The sequence below is a fragment of the Natator depressus genome, chromosome 12, assembly GCF_965152275.1.
Source record: "Natator depressus isolate rNatDep1 chromosome 12, rNatDep2.hap1, whole genome shotgun sequence".
Classification (NCBI taxonomy): Eukaryota; Metazoa; Chordata; order Testudines; family Cheloniidae; genus Natator; species Natator depressus.
The window spans coordinates 14,043,413-14,063,672 of record NC_134245.1 but is presented as its reverse complement, the minus strand read 5'-3'; the positions used below and the strand labels follow the sequence as shown (position 1 = coordinate 14,063,672).

The 20,260-nt window shown below is 40.7% G+C and overlaps 1 protein-coding gene across 1 annotated transcript in view; it reads right to left on the bottom strand.

Moving 5' to 3' along the window:
• RPGRIP1L (RPGRIP1 like) overlaps positions 1-20,260 on the bottom strand; it is a 146,671-nt gene that overhangs the window by 20,435 nt on the left and 105,976 nt on the right. The window contains exons 24-25 of the mRNA XM_074968600.1: positions 13,678-13,861; positions 155-239 (exon numbers count right to left, since the gene is read on the bottom strand). Coding sequence (XP_074824701.1) covers positions 155-239; positions 13,678-13,861 — 269 coding nt within the window. The remainder of the gene's footprint in view (positions 1-154; positions 240-13,677; positions 13,862-20,260) is intronic.

The window sequence follows — 20,260 nt, the reverse complement described above, 5'->3', positions numbered from 1 at the left end:
AAATCAATCTTCAGCTATCCTGAGTTGGTGCTAAGTTCTAACAACTTCTCAGAGATATTTCTTCAACAAGAAATTGTTACAAGGTATGCCATGTCACAAACTGTATGCATGTATTTACAAAGACTTTGTCTGGTGTTGCACCACCAATATTTACCTGCCAGTATTCAACTCTGATTCTTGAAGTACAGATCTTAGGAATTCTCTCCTTGCAAGGTTATTCACCTTATCCACATGAATCACTGGAAAGCAAACCAAAAACCCCAAATGAATATGATTATTTATAAATTAAAATTAGAATAATCTTGTTTTTGATGTTTAGAGAAAAAAAATGAGAAAAAACAAGTTTCCTTCCTCAGTGCTTCCTAAGAAATGCAACAATGAAAGCTAGAATTAAATCTAAACAGTCATGTGATCCAATGTCATGTCACTGCCACCTTTATGCGCACAATGTCAGAAAAGATAGAAGCAGCATCTAAGTGTGCCTGTCATAAATAGAAAGGGAAGGGTAAACCCCTTTAAAATCCCTCCTGGCCAGAGGAAATCTCCTCTCACCTGTAAAGGGTTAAGAAGCTAAAGGTAACCTCGCTGGCACCTGACCAAAATGACCAATGAGGAGACAAGATACTTTCAAAAGCTGGTAGGAGGGAGAGAAACAAAGGGTTTGTGTGTCTGTCTACATTTTGTCTTTGCTGGGGATAGACCAGGAATGAAGCCTTAGAACTTTTAGTAAGTAATCTAGCTAGGTATGTGTTAGATTATGATTTCTTTAAATGGCTGAGAAAAGAATTGTGCTGAATAGAATAACTATTTCTGTCTGTGTATCTTTTTTGTAACTTAAGGTTTTTGCCTAGAGGGGTTCTCTATGTTTTGAATCTAATTACCCTGTAAGGTATTTACCATCCTGATTTTACAGGGGGGATTTCTTATTTCTAATTCTATTTTTATTAAAAGTCTTCTTGTAAGAAAACTGAATGCTTTTTCATTGTTCTCAGATCCAGGGGTTTGGGTCTGTGGTCACCTATGCAAATTGGTGAGGCTTTTTATCCAACATTTCCCAGGAAAGGGAGGGTGCAAGTGTTGGGAGGATTGTTCATTGTTCTTAAGATCCAAGGGTCTGGGTCTGTAGTCACCTAGGCAAATTGGTGAGGCTTTTTACCAAACCTTGTCCAGGAAGTAGGGTGCAAGGTTTTTGGGAAGTATTTTGGGGGGAAAGACGTGTCCAAACAGCTCTTCCCCAGTAACCAGTATTTGTTTGGTGGTGGTAGCGGCCAATCCAAGGACAAAAGGGTGGAATATTTTGTACCTTGGGGAAGTTTTGACCTAAGCTGGTAAAGATAAGCTTAGGAGGTTTTTCATGCAGGTCCCCACATCTGTACCCTAGAGTTCAGAGTGGGGGAGGAACCTTGACATGGTGGCAGCGGTGGGATTAACCTGAAATCATTTTGAGATCCAGTTGAGATTTTTTTGAACTAGAAATACAGATTTTAAAAAAAAGGAAGTCCAGAAGCAGCTGAAACTGAAAGCAGCTTGTTTTTCTCTGCTTTGTGGCCAAGCAGAGACAAAAGGGGATTATCTTTGTGAATTGCAGGTTTTCTTTGCCTGGAGGCAGGGTACTTAACTCCTGCAGGGAAATTCACAGTCTTCCAACCCAGAGTTTTTTGTTTCCCTAAAAGTAAATAGAAGGAGGGGTGTTCTACCCATTTGCCTGGAGACAAAAGTGGCAGGGTTTTTTTTTTTTTTGGATTTTGATTTTTTACAAGGAGCACCAGTTTAAAAAGGAAACTTGTTTTTTCTTTGGGCTGGGTAAACAGGTTTCCAAGTAGTTGGAAGTTTTTGCTTTGATTTGGGCCCAGAGCAGAGACAAGGGAATTGTCTTTTTCTGTAGGCTGACAATCACTATCAGAGAATAGGTATTCTATTCCAGCACAGCAAAATTTTACAGCCAAGTTTTGTTTGTTTATTTCTAAACCTCGGGTGTAAAGTTAGTTAAAAACAGAGAGGTTAGAATGACAAAATCTGCGGCTAGACTACAGCTGGAATTAGCCAAATTACAGGCTGAGGAAAAACAAAGGGAACATGAAAGACAGATAGAGCTCATGCGGCTGGAGAAGGAGGTACAGGAGGCTGCCCACAAGAGGGAAATGGAGGCAAGGAAGCATGTGGAGGAGGAGAAGGAAAAAGAGAGGAAGCATGTGGAGGAGGTAGAGAAGATAAAGGCTCAGCAGAATATACCAACAAACCCTAGCAATCCTTCTCCAGGTACCACTTCCCATCCCAGAAAGTTCCCCACCTACAAGGCAGGTGATGATACTGAGGCCTTCTTAGAAAACTTCGAAAGGGCCTGCCTTGGGTACAGCATCTCTACCGACCAATACATGGTAGAGCTGAGGCCACAGCTCAGTGGACCCTTAGCTGAGGTGGCGGCTGAAATGCCTAGAGAACACATGAATGAGTATGAACTGTTTAAATCCAAGGCGAGAGTCAGAATGGGGATAACACCCGAGCATTCTCGTCGGAGGTTCAGAGCCCTAAGGTGGAAACCAGACGTGTCATTTACCCGACATGCCTACCACATTGTGAAACATTGGGATGCCTGGATATCAGGAGCAAGTGTTGAATCTCCAGTAGATGTGCCCTTCCTAATGCAAATGGAACAGTTCTTAGAGGGTGTTCCTGAGGAAATAGAAAGATACATCCTAGATGGGAAGCCCAAAACTGTAATCGAGGCAGGAGAGATTGGAGCCAGATGGGTGGAGGTGGCAGAGAAGAAAAAAACTGGTCGCAGTTGGAGCGGAGACCAGAAGGGACAACCCCAGACCACACCCTATTACCGGGGGCCGCCCAAAGCCCCACCTACCTCCCAAAGAACCCTCCAGACCCCTTATCGTCCCACCACCCCATTCTCCAGCAACCCTCCTCGCCCCAGTGACCCATCAGCTGGACGATGTTTTAAATGTAACGAGCTGGGGCATGTAAAGGCCAACTGCCCCAAGAACCCCAACAGATTACAGTTCATTGCACCGGAATCACACCAGAGGTCCACAGGCCCAGATACCTCCCAGATACCCTTGGAGCGGAGGGAAACTGAGTGTGGGCGGGAAGAAGGTCACCGCGTGGAGGGACACCGGAGCACAAGTGTCAGTTATCCATGCTTCCTTAGTGGACCCCAATTTAATCAACCCAGAGATCCAAGTGACGATTCAACCCTTCAAGTCCAACTCTTTCGATTTGCCTACAGCCAAGTTGCCTGTCCAGTACAAGGGCTGGTCCAGAACGTGGACTTTTGCAGTCTATGATGATTATCCCATCCCCATGCTGTTGGGGGAAGACTTGGCCAATCATGTGAAGCAGGCCAAGAGGGTGGGAACGGTCACCCGCAGCCAGGCTAAACAAGCCGTGAGGCCTAGCTCTGTTCCGAAAACTTCTATCAGGACCTGGTCAGAGGTGATGGACCCGGACCCCAGACCAATGTCTGCAACAGCAGTAGTGGATCCAGTCCCAGAGACCCAGAACCGGAACCAGCCGAACAACCAACACCAGACCCATTGCCAGCACTGAATCCAGTACTTGCAACCTCAACACCAGAGGGCCCCACCGACCCTGAACTGGCAGCAGCCGATAACCCGACACAAGAGGCTCAGCCGGAGCCTGAACCCCAACATAGTGCACCAGCGGAGAGCGGTTCACAGTCAACAGAAACAGCTCCATCCCCTATATCGCTTCCAGAGGGACCAAGCCTAGGTCCACAATCCAATGAGGAACTGATGTCTCCAGCATCAAGGGAACAGTTCCAGACCGAACAGGAAGCAGATGAAAGCCTCCAGAGAGCTTGGACGGCGGCACGGAGCAACCCACCGCCTCTCAGCTCTTCTAATCGATCCAGATTTGTTGTAGAAAGAGGACTTTTATACAAGGAAACTCTTTCTGGTGGACACCAGGAAGACTGGCATCCTCAGAGACAGTTGGTAGTTCCAACTAAATACCGGGCCAAGCTCTTGAGCTTAGCCCATGATCACCCTAGTGGCCATGCTGGGGTGAACAGGACCAAAGACCGTTTGGGGGGGTCATTCCACTGGGAGGGAATGGGCAAGGATGTTTCTACCTATGTCCAGTCTTGTGAGGTGTGCCAAAGAGTGGGAAAGCCCCAAGACCAGGTCAAAGCCCCTCTCCAGCCACTCCCCATCATTGAAGTTCCATTTCAGCGAGTAGCTGTGGATATTCTGGGTCCTTTTCCGAAAAAGACACCCAGAGGAAAGCAGTACATACTGACTTTCATGGATTTTGCCACCCGATGGCCGGAAGCAGTAGCTCTAAGCAACACCAGGGCTAACAGTGTGTGCCAGGCACTAGCAGACATTTTTGCCAGGGTAGGTTGGCCCTCCGACATCCTCACAGATGCAGGGACTAATTTCCTGGCAGGAACTATGAAAAACCTTTGGGAAGCTCATGGGGTAAATCACCTGGTTGCCACTCCTTACCACCATCAAACAAATGGCATGGTGGAGAAGTTTAATGGAACTTTGGGGGCCATGATACGTAAATTCGTAAATGAGCACTCCAATGATTGGGACCTAGTGTTGCAGCAGTTGCTCTTTGCCTACAGAGCTGTACCACACCCCAGTTTAGGGTTTTCCCCAATTGAACTTGTATATGGCCGTGAGGTTAAGGGGCCATTGCAGTTGGTGAAGCAGCAATGGGAGGGATTTACACCTTCACCAGGAACTAACATTCTGGACTTTGTAACCAACCTACAAAACACCCTCCGAACCTCTTTAGCCCTTGCTAAAGAAAACTTACAGGATGCTCAAAAAGAGCAAAAAGCCTGGTATGATAAACATGCCAGAGAGCGTTCCTTCAAAGTAGGGGACCAGGTCATGGTCTTAAAGGCGCTCCAGGCCCATAAAATGGAAGCATCGTGGGAAGGGCCGTTCACGGTCCAGGAGCGCCTGGGAGCTGTTAATTATCTCATAGCATTCCCCACCTCCAACCGAAAGCCTAAGGTGTACCATATTAATTCTCTAAAGCCCTTTTATTCCAGAGAATTAAAGGTTTGTCAGTTTACAGCCCAGGGAGGAGACGACGCTGAGTGGCCTGAAGGTGTCTACTACAAAGGGAAATGTGCTGGTGGTGTGGAAGAGGTGAACCTCTCCATGACCCTTGGGCGTATGCAGCGACAGCAGATCCAGGAGCTGTGCACTAGCTACGCGCCAACGTTCTCAGCCACCCCAGGACTGACTGAACGGGCATATCACTCCATTGACACAGGTAATGCTCGCCCAATTAGAGTCCAACCTTACCGGGTGTCTCCTCAAGCTAGAACTGCTATAGAATGGGAGATCCGGGATATGTTACAGATGGGTGTAATCCGCCCCTCTGAAAGTGCATGGGCATCTCCAGTGGTTCTAGTTCCCAAACCAGATGGGGAAATACGTTTTTGCGTGGACTACCGTAAGCTAAATGCTGTAACTCGCCCAGACAACTATCCAATGCCACGCACAGATGAACTATTAGAGAAACTGGGACGGGCCCAGTTCATCTCTACCTTGGACTTAACCAAGGGGTACTGGCAGGTACCGCTAGATGAATCTGCCAAGGAAAGGTCAGCCTTCACCACACATCTCGGGCTGTATGAATTTAATGTACTCCCTTTCGGGCTGCGAAATGCACCCGCCACCTTCCAAAGACTTGTAGATGGTCTCCTAGCGGGATTAGGAGAATATGCAGTCGCCTACCTTGACGATGTGGCCATATTTTCGGATTCCTGGGCAGACCACCTGGAACATCTACAAAAAGTCCTTGAGAGCATAAGGGAGGCAGGACTAACTGTTAAGGCTAAGAAGTGTCAAATAGGCCTAAACAGAGTGACTTACCTTGGACACCAGGTGGGTCAAGGAACTATCAGCCCCCTACAGGCCAAAGTGGATGCTATCCAAAAGTGGCCTGTCCCAAAGTCAAAGAAACAGGTTCAATCCTTTTTAGGCTTGGCCGGTTATTACAGACGATTTGTACCGCACTACAGCCAAATCGCCGCCCCACTGACAGACCTAACCAAAAAGAAACAGCCAAATGCTGTGCAGTGGACCGAAAAGTGTCAGAAGGCCTTTAACAAGCTTAAAGCGACACTCATGTCTGACCCTGTACTAAGGGCCCCGACTTTGACAAACCGTTCCTAGTAACCACAGATGCGTCCGAGCGTGGTGTGGGAGCAGTTTTAATGCAGAAAGGACCTGATCAAGAATTCCACCCTGTAGTGTTCCTCAGCAAAAAACTGTCTGAGAGGGAAAGCAACTGGTCAATCACTGAAAAAGAATGTTACGCCATTGTCTACACTCTGGAAAAGCTACACCCATATGTTTGGGGACGGCGTTTCCACCTGCAAACCGACCATGCTGCACTGAAGTGGCTTCACACCGTCAAAGAAAATAACAAAAAACTTCTTCGGTGGAGTTTAGCTCTCCAAGATTTTGATTTCGACATCCAACACATCTCAGGAGCTTCTAACAAAGTGGCTGATGCACTCTCACGTGAAAGTTTCCCAGACTCAACTGGTTAAAATCGTCCTTGAGATGTGGAAAATATTGTTAGTCTTTATGTACTTGGTAGCATATTTAGAGATGCATGTGTCTTATTAACTCTGTTTTCCTAGAGCTCCAGGAAGAAATCCCAGCCAGTGTTTCACCCTAGCTGAGATTTGGGGGGGCGTGTCATAAATAGAAAGGGAAGGGTAAACCCCTTTAAAATCCCTCCTGGCCAGAGGAAATCTCCTCTCACCTGTAAAGGGTTAAGAAGCTAAAGGTAACCTCGCTGGCACCTGACCAAAATGACCAATGAGGAGACAAGATACTTTCAAAAGCTGGTAGGAGGGAGAGAAACAAAGGGTTTGTGTGTCTGTCTACATTTTGTCTTTGCTGGGGATAGACCAGGAATGAAGCCTTAGAACTTTTAGTAAGTAATCTAGCTAGGTATGTGTTAGATTATGATTTCTTTAAATGGCTGAGAAAAGAATTGTGCTGAATAGAATAACTATTTCTGTCTGTGTATCTTTTTTGTAACTTAAGGTTTTTGCCTAGAGGGGTTCTCTATGTTTTGAATCTAATTACCCTGTAAGGTATTTACCATCCTGATTTTACAGGGGGGATTTCTTATTTCTAATTCTATTTTTATTAAAAGTCTTCTTGTAAGAAAACTGAATGCTTTTTCATTGTTCTCAGATCCAGGGGTTTGGGTCTGTGGTCACCTATGCAAATTGGTGAGGCTTTTTATCCAACATTTCCCAGGAAAGGGAGGGTGCAAGTGTTGGGAGGATTGTTCATTGTTCTTAAGATCCAAGGGTCTGGGTCTGTAGTCACCTAGGCAAATTGGTGAGGCTTTTTACCATACCTTGTCCAGGAAGTAGGGTGCAAGGTTTTTGGGAAGTATTTTGGGGGGAAAGACGTGTCCAAACAGCTCTTCCCCAGTAACCAGTATTTGTTTGGTGGTGGTAGCGGCCAATCCAAGGACAAAAGGGTGGAATATTTTGTACCTTGGGGAAGTTTTGACCTAAGCTGGTAAAGATAAGCTTAGGAGGTTTTTCATGCAGGTCCCCACATCTGTACCCTAGAGTTCAGAGTGGGGGAGGAACCTTGACAGTGCCACATGGCTGTTATTCTGTTAATAGCACTGGCAGTCATGACTGTAAAAGCCAGTAGTCTTTATTGCTTTGTATATGAGGGGATTTACTGCATTTTCTTTCACCCAAGAAGCTAGTAATAATGATAATGTATGGCAGAGTCCTTGTCCTTTCTGACAGCCTCGGTAATTTAATCCTCCTCCCGCCACAACACGCAATAAGAGAGGCATCTAGACCAGTGGACTGAGGAAACCCACAGCCTGATGTTTGTTTAAAAAAAAAAAAAAAAAAAGTTGTATTGCTTTCGTTTAGAAACACACCCACCACCAGTCCAGACTTAATTCTTTTGTACCACGAAAGTGAAGGACGGTAAAATCCCACGAGATAAAACCATGATGAGAAAGTTAGAAAAAGGGTTTTAGAAAATTCCATATGACGGTTTCTGGCATGGACTTCCTTCATTGGAAAGGGGCCTCTTTCTTAGGACATGGTAACAGACTCCAAGAATTAGAAGGATTTAAAAAGCAAGGGAGAGGAGGAATTATTATGATTCACTGCATGGAGGTGAAACTAGGAATAAAGAAATTAAATTAAGAAAGATTTCTGCTTGAGAAACTTCCTGAAAAGATGTATTAATGCGGAACAGGCTTCCAAAGGAAATGGTGTAAACCCCATCAGATAGGGACAATTAAAACCCAACAATTTCAAGCAGTGGAAATCACATTGTAGGGGACACCCGTCCATTGGCTTCCAGGAGTCAGGCTGGCTGGGAACTCCTAAGTCTGTTCCATTTCTAATATATATGACAGATATTGTGTCTATTACGCTTTTCCTTTTCTCCCCATTCCATTCACATGAACAGTCCTAGTTCCCCTGCTGAACTCATGATTGTAGGGCTGGAGGGGACTCACCACTCCATTATCTCCCATGGGGTGCGGGGGTGGGGGGTTGTGTTTGGAAGATCATGTGAAGGAGATGTGACCAGAGAAATGGCTTTCCTCCTTTTCCTATTTAAGGAATCTCTTCCCTACTCTCCCTCCACCACTAAGAAATCCCCCTTTACCCTCCTACTCATCACACCATATTATACACCCACAGGAATACCCCTTCCTCTCTCCATCTCACATTAAGGATTTCTCATCCCTCACCTCATGCTGACAGGAGTCTACACTTTACACATTCTCTGGGGTGCCTGATTTCTACCCCTTCCACTCCCCATTGTATGAGTAACACACATTTACTTCAATGGGAATTATTCATCCTACTGGGAAATAGAGAGAATCGGGATCCAGAAGTTCAAAGAGTTCTATGGAGGCTCAATCTAATTCTTCACAGATGAGCTTCTCAAATCTTTATAAAAAGAAAAGGAGTACTTGTTGCACCTTAGAGACTAAAAAATTTATTATCTTATTAGCTTATGCTCAAATAAATTTGTTAGTCTCTAAGGTGCCACAAGTACTCCTTTTCTTTTTGTGGATACAGACTAACACGGCTGCAACTCTGAAACCTGTTAAATCTTTATGAAGAGAATAATTGCTACAAAGAGCATGCTTTACGGAGTCCTGGGCTCTCCAGTGTTCCCAGTTAATTGTATGAACATGGTCAGTGGAGCTGGGATTAGTCCAAATCCATTTCCCAATCTCCACCTCTCCAGCAGGAACAAAGGAACAAGCATTCTTATTAATATGAGTTACTTCCAGGTAACAGCCATCACCACTGAGATCTGGAATCTTCCTGAAATCACATCATTTTTGCATCCTCTGGTTAAATGAAAGCAAGGGATCAATAGTCTATAGGAGTCACCACAGTTTGTCAGACCCCTAAATCCTCTCAGTCCTCCATCTTCAGCATCTTTGCCTACTTATACTGGCAGATAGCAAAATCAGTTATCACTGCCATCTGGTATTCCTCTGGGTGTGTGGATGCCTTCCCACATGTGCTATTTGCTGAAAACTCCAGGGACTGCTGAAGGAACTGATGCGGAGGCAGCAGGCAGACAACCAAACAACTTCAAAGGACTCACCACATCACCAGCGGCTTCCCAACCCTGGCTGAAGTTTCCTAAATCTTCTAATTCTAAATCTGAAACTATTTTATAATAAAGAAAATATATATTCAAAGCTGAACATCTGAATTCATTTCTCACCCATGGAAATCTAGAATGTACAGTATGTATCTTAAGAAACCTAGGCAAGCTTGGGTGGAGGATGACTAACCACAGTGATGAGAAACTTTGATTTTTAGATTTAGTGGTGAATAACTCTGCTTTCAAATGCTCAAACTACTCAGGATTACAACACCGCTCCAATGCATACAGCATCTCATATTTGTGTCCAATAGTTGGAGGACCATGTAACACTAACTAATGACAGTTTGTATCCAGAATGATCATTTTCAATTTGTTCCAAAGTAACCCTAAAAACTGAAAGATTTTGAAACTCCTGTACCTCATTAAAGATTACTGGTATGGTGCATTCCAAGACAGCCACCATAATATCAGTACAGAAGATTGGGTTTAAGTTCTTTAATACTTTCTGGGACCTCTCTAATAAGAGTATTTACTGTAAAGGCTGAAACAGGGGTCCCATCAAAATTATGAGGAATCAGTGCCTTATCTAGTGTTGGTGTGTGGTAGAGGAAAGGAACCATCTCTTTGAACTATATAATCAAGAGTGCTTTCCAATATTAGGGCTAATACTGCCTTAACATTGTTACAGAATTTTACCAAGGAAACCATCTTCCCTTAGAGTCCAGCCCCTTCATTAATTTATTTTAAAACCAAAATGTATCCCACCATTAACAAGGAAATCAGAAGTTCTGTATCCTCTTCATCTACTAACATAACTCCATTTTGTCCATATAATCAAATCTTCACTCCTCAGAGACAAAGGCTTCTGATCTGTGTAAGTCTCATAAAAACTTTGGAAGATTTCATTAATCTTTTCCATTCTATTGTCAATCCCTTGGAAGGTTTATATAAAGCAAAGATAACATTCTTCAGACCTGCTATCATTTATCTTATTTCCTAACCACTTTCTTGCCTTCTCAGCATTCTTATAGCAGTATTTTCCATCCCTATGAAATATAAATGCTGTTTCCTAGTTATCAATGTTTGTCAACTAAACTTGATCTTTTGTATTGTCCTGAAAATATATTTTAGGTGAAATTAAGAGTCAAATCTCAATGTACCTATTTATTCCAGGTTGAACAAAATGTGGGTTTTACCTGGATTCTCAAAATGTTTCCCATATTTTTCAGACTGAATGAAATAAAAGCTAGATTCACTCTGAAATGTGTACTTTGACTTGGCATTCATACAGTTAGCAGACACTAATTTTATTCTAAATGTTTCACCTGTATTTAAAAGTCTACGCGAATAAACTGCTTATTATGGCTCAGGTCACTCCCTCTTGTGAAAGAAAAACTGTAGGAAGACGTCTGAGATGAAGAAGAGGTGATTAAGTTTTCCTCGCACTATCACCTTACCTGGGATGGTTTTGGGGGACTGTAGAGTTTGGAAGCACTCATGGATTTTTAGGAAAATTTTCTTGCAGAGCCTGTCCCAAAGGACAGCTGTGTAGGGGACTTATAATGACATAATGCAACTCTAAACTGATTTACCTCCAACCAAGACTTCCATGCCAAAATCCAAGAGATTTGCTTCCCTCCCTGTCCTCTGAGTTCAGCAGAGCACCATTTATGGGGAGCTACAGAGACTTACCGATAGGGGAACTACCCTGCTTCTGCCTAGAAATGGGGAATTCATTTTGTGGATTGGATCTTCCATGCACTGATCAACTGAGATTAGCTAAGATATTATTCTTTTACAAGATTTGTTTTTACTAATTGTAAAGCTAGTCTGCAGCTATCTCATAATGAAATCACAAATGTTAAGGTGATGTTAAATAATTAAAATAACGGTTGCTTATTAAAGATTCCAATAGATCATTCTATGTCAGCTAAGACATAGTGACATTTAAAAAACAAAAATGTAACACTGCTTCAGTTATAAATAAAATAATAAAAACTCAATAAGGTTTTATTTACCAGAATTAATGATTTCTTAAATTACTTGTGGGTTTACTATGATTTTTTTTCATACAAAATCTAGAATACTATTAGCTTGCCTCTAAGCTCAAAGTACATTTCTTTCTCTCCATATAAATCTCATTTTTATTAAAGAAAATATTCAATTAACCCCAAATATTCTACATACTCAAATCTAATTAGGTATGAATAAGAGACGGAATAAAGCTATAGTAAACACACACACACACACAGAGAATTCATTACTATTAGATTATTGGCCTCCTCACTGACATTATCAAACAGCAAATTTATTAGGACTTTTCCCTTATACGCAAAGCTAGAATTAAGTAGAAATTAGAGGACCAGTTATCGAAGTAAAACACTAGCGAGAATAAGTCAACCATATTGGAAAGGTGCTGCAAATTAGAACATTGTAGCCATTAAGACAAAAAGTATTTCTAAAGAATTATTTGCTAGGATATTCTAAGTTAAAAACAGTTTTACATTACAACTGCAAATGGAAAACCAGGGTTGTTATATCCCAGGTTTCGATTAGTAAAGTTAAAAACAATTAAATGCATTATTGCCAACCCCAATCATTCAAAAATCACAAATCAGATCCCCAAAAGTCATGATACTGATTTCAAAACTAATGAGATTTTAAAAAATAATAAATTCTGGATTCTGATGTTTGGGTCTTTAAGGTTTAGCAATCATTAGCATTAGAAACTTTTAAAAAGTTTTTAAATGAAAGCTGAGAGTCTCACATAATCACATGACTCCAGACCTGGGGATTTAAAGAAAAACACCCAATATTGACATTCACCAAAAATTATTAGAAATTGCAATATTATTAATACAGATTGTCAGTACAGTATAGAACTGTCCTATTGCTAATCTTTTTACATACATCACCAAACCATACCTTTTTTCCCCCAGTCTTTAGACAACCATTGTGATTCAGCTCCTGGCCCCACTGAAGTCAAAGGAAGTTCTGCCACTGATGTCAATGTGGCCAGGATTTCACCCAATATGTCTATTTCTTTCTTCATTTGCTACCTGATGTTAGTCTAACAGTCCAACTTTACTGAATCAGCACTTCTAAAAGTAGTGTAGGCCTCGTATATTAAGGGCCCCACTAATGTGCTTTAGGGATTATAGTACATAAGATCACTCATTCTTATATCTGTTAATAAAGGCCATTAGATATTGGTTATATACTTATTATATATTTTGGTTTCCAAAAAAGAGTTATCTAATTTCAATTTAAAGGTATCTCCCCAGTTTGCCAAAACGATCACATCTGTTGACCTGTTCCTATGTACTTTAGTTAGAGAAGACCTCAAGTACTCAAATTTAAGTCCACATCACATTACTGAAGCTTGGATTGAGTAATAATATATTAATAGACTTTTGTAATTAAATAGAAAAAAATGCAGCAAGTACATCAAGTTTCAAGATTGAGATAATGTGAAGTCACTGAGAATTCAAGACTCACAATCAAAATATTAGTAGCAGGAATAACTTCTTGTTTGGCAAACAGATTATGCTTAAAACAATTCTGTGTGTTCCAAAGATATAGGCACATCTAATTATACAATTTCTAATTAAACTTGTGTTTGGATGTTGGAATTCCATGTGATGCTATTGATTAATGACTTTCTGGGTGGTTTAGCCTCTTTTGCACTATGATGGTTAAACACTTTGTTTAAAACATGATAAAGACAATTTAGTCTCTGGTATTCTATAGGTATTTCCATTTTCAGAGACACATTCTCGCCTGATGTAAATTGTCATAGCTTCATTGATTTCAAAGCACCTATGAGAATCTGCACCAGCAGAAATAAACCCCTATACATATCTATCTTGTATGGCATCTGTGCTATTTTCTAAAAGAATATTTAGAAATGGCAGATACAACTGAAATATCCAACTTTACTGTAATCAAGAGTGTTAAGGAATCAGAATTTATTAAACATTTTCTATAGGACTGAGTTTAATAGAAGTCATGAGAGTGTTCACAAATATATCATACTTACCATTGCTAAAATTGTAGTGGACCCACTGTCCACTTTTTGGTTTAGGAAGGGACACTGGTGTCTCTTCTGCAAGGAAACTGTAGAATCTGCATTCTACAAACAGTCGCTGTATTGTGTCATCCATTGCAACTCGGGAATCAGTGAGACTTAGGGATATAATCTCAATCCGAATTTTTTCTATTGGCTGTTTTAAAAAAAAACCAAACAAACAAACCATAAACACACCATATTTCTTGTAATGTCAACTTGAACAAACAAACATGTAAGTCACTGGGATGTTTTGTACAGTAGATCATGATTTATTATGACAGAGATACACTGAGGTTCTAATGCCCCCGTGTTTTCAGTTAACTGCTTTTGCAATAGACTCCTCATTTTTATTTGAGAATGAAAATACTTCCATAGCAGTCGTACAGTAGCAAAGGTGTCGTATATACATTTATCATCATTTAGTAACCCACTTGAAAAAGTCTCAACAATATTATGGATCAAACTTTTCCAATTGGATGACTATCACTATATGCCTACTGAAGATTGCATTGCTATTAAACTAGATCTGATCTAAAACATATGATGTCACATGAAGTAATACAGTACTTATGGGTCACTCAATTTCACATATTAAACTCACCTAGTCTAGTTAAATTAATGTATAAATGAATATTTTGATAGTACATTTAAAAACTCTAAATTGGCCTTCAACATAATTTCTTTTTCCTTATATTTTTGTCTTAATTTTGACATTTTATATTTGAAACTGTTGCTTTGTACCCCTTTGCAATTTTTGTAATCTTGGCAGGTTTTTGAGTAGGTTTGTTTTGTTTGTTAACTTTATAATGTACTGTACCCTACTACGGAGAGTTTAGGTGTCAAACATAACAAAGGGGCAAACAAACATTTCCTTGAATAACTCTGTGATTTCAAAGAAAGAAAAACCACTGTGATTTCAGAATTAGACGACACAGATGAACATTCAAAGGATGAGATTCTGTTCTTCAAAGAGCAAATAGAACTCCTCACAGTTCACAACTGTCAAGTTTTTCTAAGCTTTTTTTTTTTTTTTTTTTTAAGTTGTTATCTGCATTAATGACTATTTCTCCTATATGGTCTTTGAAGACTTCTGGTTCTAAATTCAAATCATCAGAAGTAACAATGATAAAATTCAAAAATAAGACTGTTTAGAAGATCAGTTTTCTAGACTTCAGTGTAAGAACAGCAAATTCACCCACATTATGGTGGTTTCTGATGCATTTCAAAGCATATTATATAATTAATCACATTGAAAAGCATGAGTATCCTATTGTAAAAATATCCTTCATAAAGAAACATTTTCATTGCTGTCAAGCCCTTTCAATATTTGATGAAGTAATTTTACCCCCTCCTTCAAAAGACATTTTCTTTTATTATGTATCCTAAGACACTTTAACTAAAAACCCAAATCTGAATATTTCAATAACGTTGTTTTATTATTCAGTAGATTCATGGAAATTTTACGAGGATGACAGAGAAAATTCCACACCATTCTGTCTCCACTAATACAGGTACATGGCTTCAGCTGGCAATATTACTAGGATTAGCATAGTATGATGAAATATTTAAAGGAATTTTTTTTCTAAAGCCTAATAAATCAAATGACTGCCAAATGTCATTAAAGTGATGGTCTTTGACTTGAATATGCTTTTCATATTCAAATTTGAAAAGAAAGAGATGAAAGCCAAGAAAGGTTACTCGGTTTCAACTAATAACCTCAAGCACTCTACATTCACATGCATAAAAAAGTGAAATTGGCTCTATTGTCTAATTTTACTACAGAAACAACTCTTTTCTTTTTGCATTGTACAGATATATTAGCAGATGCATTTAAAGTGATATTCTAAGGGGTTCTCCCCCCCCAACGTATTTAGCAGTTATGTCAAACTAGTTCGTACACATACAATAGTTTATAAGTGAAAACCAAATATACTGTATTATCAAGTCTTTTCACATAACTTAAAATTTTGTTTGACATACTTAACACTTGTAATAGTATGCTACAGGAAAAAAAACATTTATATTAGTTTCCATTTTCAAACAGAGGAGAGGGGAAAATCCACCTATTGATGGCATACTGCTTTCTAATTTTTAAGGCGACAAATGATAGTAAGTTGCAATTACAAAATTAGAAGAAAAATAAATGAATTGTTCTAGACTTTAAAAAAGAATATTTAGAGTCATGGTTTTATTATTATGAAGCATGCAACACAGTGTATATTAAAGAGAACATACGTTGATTTTTTTAAAAGATAATTTACATTTGCAAATCAAACTATGCAACTGCTAAAGACTAACAGCTAGTATTGAAGTCATATTTCACTACTAGTATAAAAACCACAAAGTTAGTATAAATAAAAATAAATGGCACAACTAATATCAGCTACGAATGAAGTTTTAAACTACAATCTTTGGTACTAGGCTGCAGAAAAATATATATTAATATTTTTCTGTTTCCCTAAGTGTTAGATTTTTCTTTATTCTCCACAGCCCACTTATTAGGTTTAATTACAGTGAAAAATAACTAGTTTATCATGACCAATTACACCAGACCCTCACTAGAACGTGCAACTATATAGTGCGAATTCGCATATAATGCGGTCACGGCCCTGGATCCCAAATTTAATTACTTTAATTGGAATTCATTTTAACGCGGTCCCCGCGTTAATGTGCATGGATCCCAAATCCCGCGTTCTAGCGAGGGTCTGGTATATTTCCTTTCAAATAATTTTGCTTTGATGGAAACTAAACATTTTGTTGTTGATGTAGTAATAAAACAAATTTAAGAAATGTTTCAATGGATTATATGAGTTGCTGCAGTAATGATAGAACAATCTATGCTACTGATAGACTTATTAAACCAATGAAACATAATTTAACATTTCAGGATTTTGGCTTGCAGTAGTGTATGGTATTAGTGTTAGGGTAGTTCAGTTACATGTTGCTTCTAGTTGTATATAGGAGCATTTTTATTATATTTAGATACCTAAGAATGAAACAATATTGCCATCAGTCTGTGATCTGTCAAGTCAAGTTTAATGCCTCTCTGGAGAGACCTTTGTAATTTAAGCTGTGTGCTATGCATTGCTGGAAATCCTCCTCAGACTTCATTTCAATATACATATGGTGTTTGGATACTATTATAGAAATTTATATTATAGTGCCATTGAACATTACTGGGAGACGGGGGCTTCAGTTCTCCTATACTTCAAGGGAAAAACTAACAAACCCAAACACAGGCCAGATCCTCAGCCCTTGTAAATAAGCATAGCTTCACTGACTTCAGCTAGAAATACACCAATTGACACCCGTTGAAGTTCTGGGCCAATGAGGCTGATGAACTTAGAAGAATCGCTGAACTCCCACAGTGTGCTTTAGGACTGTGTTAGATGTTGCTTCTTTTTTCAAGAAGGTTTAAGTAATGCACTGAATACTAAGACATCAGAAGTTTAGAGTAGTTGCATTTATTTCTTGACTTTTTCATTGAATTTCTTTTGTCTGAGCAAACAGCAAAGACAAACCTGGAATATGTTTCTATGCACTCTTGTATGACATCTACAGCAACTAGTACACTATATTCTACAGTTTCTTTGCAGACCCAGGGTGAAATCCTGACCCCAGTGAAATCAATGGGATAACTCCGAAGGGCCAAGATTTCATCCTCAGAATCAACAGTTTTAGGCAGTAATCTGCTTGGATGTTTCTGTCCATTACGGAGTCATTTCTCATTGTCTGTCCATGCCAGCAGAAAGACAGGAAGTCATGGATGTGGTTTAATAAGGGCATAACTTTATTCACTTATACTATCTGGGAGAACCTGGCAACCAATTGTATAGTGCATGAATGATAGGAGTTTGTTTTCCACTACCCAGATGTAGAACTCCAAGTCCCTTTCCTCAATTCCCTTAAAGGGGGCCAGAAAAAGGAGGGGGAGGGGCAGGGTCAGCTCCCTGATGAAGACTAATCTCCCACTTATTTGGTTCTCTTAAGGGATGCTTCCCTTCAAATCATTTTCCAATGCATTTTATTCAACAACCTATATCCCTTGCATACTGAGTACCTGAACTGAACATCTTCCACAAGTTTTATGTATGAAGTTGCGACATTATAACCTAACCCCCCTACTCTACTCCAGACTAGCTATGGCAAAGGCAAAAAAACCCAACCACCTTGGCCAATATGGCAGTGAGGGGAATAATTCCTTCTGAGCCCCTCAAGGAAAAGGGCAGCTAGCCTAATGTCCACAACTTGTCCTTTTGCCAAGTTCATGCCTGGGTGGATGCTGCCACCCCGATCCTGGTAAAGGAGGGCCTCTACAAGGCTGCATGGGATATAAATACTTCTCCCGCGCTTCTGGTCAACAGGAAGAGCAATGCAGTGACCTTGTCCTAACCTGGTCCCAACTGCTTCCTGTCCATCCCTGTAAATTTTCCATCTTTGTGCCACCTGCTCTGAGGCCTTACAGGGGCAACACCCTTTTCTTCGGACAAAGGCCCACTCACATAAACGTTGCAGTAGGCACTTCTTTTCTTTTTACCAACCAACTTGTATTAATGCATTATAATTATTTTAATTATTTATTATTTTATTTTATTTATTATTATTTTAATTCTTCCTTTCATTTTTTCTGTTTCTTCACTTGCAGCAACTACTAGCAGACTTGTGAATTTAAATATGTCTGGGGAGTATATACAGGGAATACTGACGCAACCTTTCCTTTAAATCACTCATTTTGTCCATTGTTTTGCAGTAATACATTTACTACTATTCACATTCACGATTGACTGAATGAAAAACCACCAGCTAGTAAATTCAATACTGAAAATTGAAACCTGAAAAACAAGCTAAGCTAGCCAGCTTTACACAGAACCATGATATCAGATGCCTTTCCCCCAGGGCCGGCTCTAGGTTTTTTGCTGCCCCAAGTGCAAAAAAAAAGAAAAGGGCCAGAGTGCCATCCCGTTGAAAAGTGCTGCCCTCAGCACGGGCTTGGTTCGCTGGTACCTAGAGCTGGTCCTGCTTTCCCCTCCTTCCTGAGGTTTTAGATTCTAGCAAACCAAGCTTCCTAATAGTTCACAGCTCAATCCACAACCCTCTTTTCCATATGCAATGCCCGTTGATTCTCCCTGTCAGCAACATCTGTTTCACCAATTACCTTCTTAAAAGGTAGAACATTCTACAACTTTCTTATGATTTTCTAACTGACCAAACCTTGAAGTTCTCATCACTCCTTTTTTAGATTTTACTTTTTAGAACACAGGCTGAAATTAGTATTTACAATAATAAATTAGAGATTAATGTTTCTAGTAACAAAACACTTTCAAATAGGTTATATGCATGCATATAATGCATATAAATACTAGATCGCACGCCCTGGTTCTCATGGGTGACTTTAATTTTCCTGATATTTCCTGGGAGAGCAATACAGTGGTGCATAGACAATCCAGGAAGTTTTTGGAAAGCGTAGGGGACAATTTCCTGGTGCAAGTGCTAGACGAGCCAACTGGGGGGGGGAGCTTTTCTTGACCTGCTGCTCACAAACAGGGAAGAATTAGTGGGGGAAGCAAAAGTGGATGGGAATCTGGGAGGCAGTGACCATGAGATGGTTGAGTTCAGGATCCTGACACAGGGAAGAAAGGTAAGCAGCAGGATACGGACCCTGGACTTCAGGAAAGCAGACTTCGACTCCCTCAGGGAGCAGATGGGTAGGATCCCCTGGGGGACTAACATGAAGGGGAAAGGAGTCCAGGAGAGCTGGCTGTATTTCAAGGAATCCCTGTTGAGGTTACAGGGACAAACCATCCCGATGAGTCGAAAGAATAGTAAATATGGCAGGCGACCAGCTTGGCTTAATGGTGAAATCCTAGCGGATATTAAACATAAAAAAGAAGCTTACAAGAAGTGGAAGGTTGGACATATGACCAGGGAAGAGTATAAAAATATTGCTCGGGCATGCAGGAATGAAATCAGGAGGGCCAAATCGCACCTGGAGCTGCAGCTAGCAAGAGATGTCAAGAGTAACAAGAAGGGTTTCTTCAGGTATGTTGGCAACAAGAAGAAAGCCAAGGAAAGTGTGGGCCCCTTACTGAATGAGGGAGGCAACCTAGTGACAGAGGATGTGGAAAAAGCTAATGTGCTCAATGCTTTTTTTGCCTCTGTCTTCACTAACAAGGACAGCTCCCAGACTGCTGCGCTGGGCATCGCAACATGGGGAGTAGATGGCCAGCCCTCTGTGGAGAAAGAGGTGGTTAGGGACTATTTAGAAAAGCTGGACATGCACAAGTCCATGGGGCCGGACGAGTTGCATCCGAGAGTGCTAAAGGAATTGGCGGATGTGATTGCAGAGCCCTTGGCCATTATCTTTGAAAACTCGTGGCGAACGGGGGAAGTCCCGGATGACTGGAAAAAGGCTAATGTAGTGCCAATCTTTAAAAAAGGGAAGAAGGAGGATCCTGGGAACTACAGGCCAGTCAGCCTCACCTCAGTCCCCGGAAAAATCATGGAGCAGGTCCTCAAGGAATCAATCCTGAAGCACTTACACGAGAGGAAAGTG